Raw genomic sequence first — 6,621 nt, 5'->3', positions numbered from 1 at the left:
GGCAACCGGCCGTGCCGACCGTCGCGCCGCTGAAGCCGAAAACTGGTTTTGGTCGGCAGCCGGCCGTGCCGACCGTCGCGCTGCAGGCCTCCGCGACGCCAATGCAGGCCTCCCCGACAACCAACAAGCAGAAAGAAGGAAACTCTTCCTCAATTCCTCCGTTCCATTTGAGAAAGAGGGAGACCCTCCTCCTCTCTACCGGCAGTAGCTCAGAGATCCGCTTTTGTGTGGAGAGGAGGGGAAAAGTGGACGAGTGGGAATGGAGAGAATGAAACTGGGAACCGGTTTTTTCCCCGGTAGAAGACGATTCTGTAGGTCGGACTTTAAGGCGGCATCCACCAGCAGCGGATGCCGCTGGCGTTTCCCAAGAGTCATGCGAACGCATTCCCCAAGGATCCACCAATGGATCTTCCTTTAATTATATTACCTCAATGTTGCGAAGAGGCGCTTCCCTCACACGGGTTGAAAACTCTATAAAATATTCTAAAAGCTTAACTCTATTAAAAGAAAACAACAACAACAACAAAACATAGACACACATTTACGGCTAGAATTAAAAAAAAATTGAGAAGGTGACGCAATTTGCTGATAAATCCATGGGTTCAGCAGTATTTTTGCTTTTATTTATTCATCCTGGTTTATCGATTGTTAAATGCCAGCATCTATTTAGTGTGTCTTTTTTTTTTGTTTTTTTACCAAAGTAAACATTTAACTCCTTCAGCGTCACAATTGTTATCTAAACTTTAATTTATTGATGTATTGGTTCGTGTCTGTGTTGACTCAGTGGATTTAATGACATCTCTTTCGTCGAAGTTTCTTGATGAACTTGTTTGCGCCATAGGTGAAGTAACAGGTCGCACGCGAGAACGGGCTTGACGAAGTTTCTCAATTCATATTAAGATTGAGAAATACACCCACCGAGCAACTGTGTGCTGGCTCGTTGGATGTGTTAAACATAATCTAGCAAAACAAACCCTTGTTGAGTAGTATTATCACATTTGACATAAAAAACGCCATTTTTTGCTTGTTTATAAGGACGTGGTTTGGTTGGATACATATTCTCCGCAAATTCAATATTGAGGCTGCATGACACAAAAAAAAAAAAAAAAAAAAAAAATCCGTGTCGTGTTTAAAAAAGTTGAAGCGTGTACAGTTATATTGCTTTTAATTGCTTTTTGTTTTGTAATGCTGTGTACTTTATGTTGTAACCTACCCCCCCCCCCCCCCCCTTTCATGTAAAGTGCTCTCTTTTGAGTACCCTTGAGGAAGTAAAACTTAACTGAACCCAGCGGCGTAGACTTTCCATTTTCCCGGAGGGGGCCGGCCGTTTTTTCGCGCAATATTTTTTTACACCAGCAATTATCAGTAGTTTATTTTAGGGGGTACATTTTACAGCGTATGTATATCGCCATGTGTTCGTCGCTGTGTGCGTTATTTTGTTTACATGCCACTACTAGACGCCCGTTACATGGTACGTAAACAGCGTCTCTGTAGAGATCATGGCCCGGGGGGCGGGGGGGGGGGGGGGGGGGCAGAGCCCCCCCCCCCCCCCTTCCCCCCGGATCTCATTAGGGGCACGAGCCCGATGCCCCCCGTAGTCTACGCCTATGACTGAACCACTTAATCAGCGGGACGGCAAGACACGAGAAATTAATTAATCCATTATTTATTAAGCAGAAGAACACATACAGCTGCATACGTGAGTCACTAACGTATACGATGCTAATGATCATGATATAAACACGCTATGGTTTAGAAAACTGAACCGATGAAAACGACCAATTATTTTCATGCTAGAGGCCTGTAACGATTTCTCACCGTACACTATCGTGAGAGCGACACGAGTGAAATGTTTTATAAGTGTCTTTCATGCAATAGGTGATTGAACTGTCAGATTCATTCTTGAACGGAATTTTTCACAAAGGCGTCCCTCAAGGCTCTCCTGAGGTTCTTGCCGGTGTCCGACTTGGGGATGCTGGGCACAAATTCCAGCCCTCCGTGCAAGTGCTTGTGGGGAGAAGATTCGTCTGCCGAGAAAGGTTTACAAACTTTACATAAAAGCAGAAACAACAACAACAACAACAACAACAACAACAACAACAACAACAACAACAACGACGACAACGACAACAACAACAACAAAAACAACAACAACAACAACAACAACAACAACAACTACAACTACAACAACAACAAAAACAACAACAGCTACAACAACAACAATAACAACAACTACAACAATGAAAACAATAAAAACAATAACAACAATAGCAATAACAACAATAACAACAATAGCAATAACAAGAATAACAGCAATAACAACAACAATAACAGCAATAACAAGAATAACAACAACAATAACAATAACAACAATAGCAATAACAACAATAACAATAACAACAGAAACTTTGCTTAACATATACAAGGACATAGTGTTTCCACTTAGAGGCTATCATCTCCGAAGGCGTTTGGTTACCCGCAACAAGCTTGAGAAGCCTCGTTTTGAGGGTCTCGTCCCCGGAAGAACCGTTGAAGAGAACGACGAAGGCCCGCGCTGCTTCGCCATGCTCCGGGTGAGGAATGCCGGCCACGGAGACTTCCTTGACGTCTTCGTGCTTGAGGAGGAGGTCCTCCAGCTCAGCAGGTGCCACCTGCTGGTCCATGCACTTGATCATCTCTTTCATGCGGTCCACGACGTAGAACATTCCGTTTTCGGTGTAATAACCGACGTCTCCTGAGAAAAAAAACAAAACAAAACAAAAAAAAAAAACAACAAAAAAAAACAATCGCGGTCAGCACGTAAATATAAGAGCGGAAAGGGCGATGAAAAGACACGCTAACTATTTCACTCAAAAAGTGTGAGAAAAAATGCACACTTTAAGGTGCCGTGCAAGTTGTAACAATATTGTTAGGAATGTTCCTAACTTTACACAGGCTTATTTGGCACTAACGTTTTTGTTGCCGCGAAATTTCAAGGATAAAAGTGCGTGTTTTCTTCCAGTCTCTCCCTCGCAAGCCCTGATGAAGAAGTTGTGGGGATTGTATTTTTGGCGTTGTTAACAATGCAATCCTTAGGGAATCTGAGGTCCAGTGGAGCTTAGAGACCCGGCAGAGGAGCGTGGGCAGACTGGCACTGGGGGCGCATGGAAATGCACCAAATGAAGGAGTGCAGGGTTACATGGGCTGGACATCTTTTGAGGTTAGAGAGGCGATCAGTAAGTTGAAATTTGAAGAAAGGCTAGACACAATGGAGGATACACGATACGGGAGAAAGGTATGTAAGCGTCTATATGTGAAAAGTTTGAACACTAAATATACAAACCGAACCCGAAAATTGAAATTCAAATATCAACAGTCAAGTGCTGGGGCAGAGGAAGTAAAAGTTGAAAAGGAAGTAAAAGAAGCCGAGAGAAAGATGTGGGAGTAAGAATGCAGGGAAAATCAGCTTTAACTACGTATAGAGGACAAAAACAGGAAATAAGGAAGAAACATTGGTAGGTTAATGCACGGGGGAGCTCGTGGTTATTTGAGGCTATAACAGGAGTATTGCGGACTATATAGGACATATAGACGTTCTGCAGCCGCTGTGCATGGGAGGCGCCATAACCGACCTTCAGTTTTTGTTTCCTCCTAATCTGTTTACTTCACTTCGTCATTACCATAGCAAGTCAGGTTATTGTCATTTTAGATTCTATTGTGCTCTTCTCCCCCAGCACTGGACTTTGTGGAGGTTCGTCAACGCCCGTTTCAGTGGCTCGCCATATCTTGGTAAGACAAGAGAATGTCTGCAATGGCGGCTGTAATCTGGCGCGTGTGTAAAGCGTTTATATATATGTAGGACAACGCATGGAGGACATAGATACGCAGTGTGCCGTATGCCAAGGGGAATACGAAACAATAGAACATGCGGCGTTGAGGTGCGCAGGGCTTGCTCTCGCCCTCTCGGAGGGGGCGACGGATTTAGCCGGAGGTTTGGGGTTTGCAGACGAGGATGGAATGGATGATAAGTGCATTTTAATGACCAAGAGGAGATCGGAAAGCTGGTGGAAATTATTTAGGGAGAATTAAATGACGTGTAACTAACTAACACAGCTGGGTACAGGCGGGACAGAGGAAAATTGCGACTTCCTCCCGCGTGACTCAGGCCCAAAATCTCAACTCTGTCTACCAGTGGGCCCGGTGCTGGGGTAACGCCGACTAGGTCCCTCGCCGGGGGAAAGGCGGGGGGGGGGGGGGGGGGGGTGATGTTTTTAGTTTTTTGTTTTGCCCGATTCTCTAAAGGTCATCCTGATGATAACCCACACCGCCTGGTGACACTCACAAAATTGCATGGGGGTTGCAAATTGGCTTAGAAGGGCGAAGAGAGAAATCATACATTTGTTTTTAATTTCTAGGCTAGGTGGCGCAAGCTACCGCCCGTTATAAAGAGTACAGCGATTAGCATCCGTCCATCCATCCATCGGCATCAAGCTTTGCAAGTCCCGCGGTGACGATATTTAAATGCGGCTCATAATGTGGGCACGAGCACTGCGTGGGCATTCGATTTGTGCACGTAACAATCAATGCTTCGACATGCATTCGGGTAGTGGCTCGTGCCCAATCGCTGCGATGACAGGAATAGCCGAACCTTAGCAATAAGGAGCTTTAGAATGCAGGCCGGCCCCCACGCTTTGGGACCTCCCATTCTAAAACTCTCTATTGTGTGGAACTGGGCGCGTACCCTGTGCTTTGCCAACCACAGCGCGTGTGTCTTACGTTCCCGCACAACACTCAGAGAGCCAATCACCGCAACTTACGGAGGCAGCTCAGCGAATGACGATGCCGAAACATATGTTTAGACCAAAACACGCAGTCTGCACTCTAAAAAAAGCCCGTGCGTTTACTTTCCCGCACAACACTCGGAGAGCCAATCACCGCAACATACGGAGGCAGCTCAGCGAATGACGATGCCGAAGCATATGCTTAGACCGTAAAACGCAGTCTGAGTTGTGACATTAAGCAATGCAAGCGTGACGTTTTGCATTGCTTTATGTCACAACTCAGACTGCGTTTTTTGGTCTAAACATATGATTTGGCATTGTCGTTCGCTGAGCTGCCTTCGTAAGTTGCGGTGATTGGCTCTCCGAGTGTTGTGCGGGAAAGTAAACGCACAGGCTTTTTTTTAGAGTGTGGCTGCGAGTTGAGAAAACAAACGCTACTCGTTTTTCTTCGTTTTTTTTTCCTTTTTTTTTGCGACTGGTATTATGTGGAGAAAAGAACTAACTCGTGTTTTATGGGTTATGAACATCAAGGAATAATTTTAGGCAGTATTTACTGAAGGACAAGAACTGTTGCATCGCACATTTCAGCTCGGTATTTGTATCAGAAGCAGTTCAAATAACCGGGTAACTTTTTGTAGTGGAACTTTTTTTTTTTTTTTTCGCTTTCGCGAGATGAACCAAGGCTCACTTGTTTGCCAATGCGGGGGCCCACAATAGCAAAATTCGCAGAAGTGTGGCGTAATTGGCGAGGAAGATCTAACTCTACCGAGTGAAAATGTCAAATACCATTCACGGTATGGTGAAATACCATTCACGGTATAAAATGCCCTTTGGCATGACCATTTCAATGTGTTTCAATAAAAATCAGCATTAGTCTGTAATTTAATCCGCCAAGATGCACAAGCGACTACTACTGTAAAGCACCTATAGCTATACGCTGTTTTATTTGTTTTACGCTCCTTTACGTGATGCATTTTACTCATCAGCCTTTACTCTGATTAGCCTAAGCACGGTAGGAACCTCACGCCCGTACCCGTGTTGCTTTTTTTTTTTTTCCGTTTTGTAAATTTTGTTTTTATAATGTCAATAACTGTCAGTGTTTTCAAGCTGACCGATTCCATATGGCCATTTTCACTGCTCTACCAGCTTCGTGATTTGTTTAAACGACAAGGGCGAGTCAACAGAGCTGTAGTTGAATACATTCTTCGTAGATGGCGCCAGGTGTATCAACGTCTGGATTTGCTGTGGACTCGGGTCCCAGACCACCGTGCCCCAGACATCGATTAAAATTGATTACAGAAAGAAAACCAGTGCTCGAAGGTTTCGATGGCATAGCTGTTGAATTTTAGTGTACACAAAGTGGAGCAAGTTAAGATTGAGTACGGTATCGCGGAAAGACACCGGTGGGGTTTGAAAAACTCCCAGTTTACGACCATTCATGGCCCTATCACCTTAAAGGGATACTGAAGCGAAACTTGAAATACACCTATTATGGTCAGAAATAGGTTCAATATGATCAATGATATTCATAAATCATAATCGCGCGTTTGTATTTTGAACGGATGGCTATATTTTTCACCCTAATGGGCCCGATTGGGCGAGCGCTAAAAAATCGGCCATCGGAGAGCGCGATGCGTCTTGGGATATTGGGCGCATTCGTGACGTCACTTGTGCCAGACGGGAAAGGCTACGGCGTGAATGTTGTGGTTACGAGCGTTGCCACTTGGTGGCGCGTCGACGATTTACGACCTGTGACAACGTGGCCGTTTGAGATGTGCAAGGGCTGCGCCGCTGCACGCACGCTGCACCACGGCAAGTCGGCAACCACGGCAGCACTGACAAAACCAGCTCTGAGGCCGGA

General features: G+C 45.2%; 1 protein-coding gene across 1 annotated transcript in view; it reads right to left on the bottom strand.

Moving 5' to 3' along the window:
• Positions 1–1,650: 1,650 nt before the first annotated feature.
• LOC8032330 (probable 4-coumarate--CoA ligase 1) overlaps positions 1,651–6,621 on the bottom strand; it is a 30,918-nt gene continuing 25,947 nt past the window's right edge. The window contains exons 9-10 of the mRNA XM_029983007.4: positions 2,477–2,734; positions 1,651–2,027 (exon numbers count right to left, since the gene is read on the bottom strand). Coding sequence (XP_029838867.2) covers positions 1,897–2,027; positions 2,477–2,734 — 389 coding nt within the window. The 3' untranslated portion in view covers positions 1,651–1,896. The remainder of the gene's footprint in view (positions 2,028–2,476; positions 2,735–6,621) is intronic.

Source organism: Ixodes scapularis, unplaced genomic scaffold, assembly GCF_016920785.2.
Source record: "Ixodes scapularis isolate PalLabHiFi unplaced genomic scaffold, ASM1692078v2 PGA_scaffold9__187_contigs__length_104089568, whole genome shotgun sequence".
In the NCBI taxonomy this organism is placed as follows: Eukaryota; Metazoa; Arthropoda; class Arachnida; order Ixodida; family Ixodidae; genus Ixodes; species Ixodes scapularis.
Note: the sequence above shows the minus strand (reverse complement) of the source record. Positions and strands in the feature narration are given on the sequence as shown.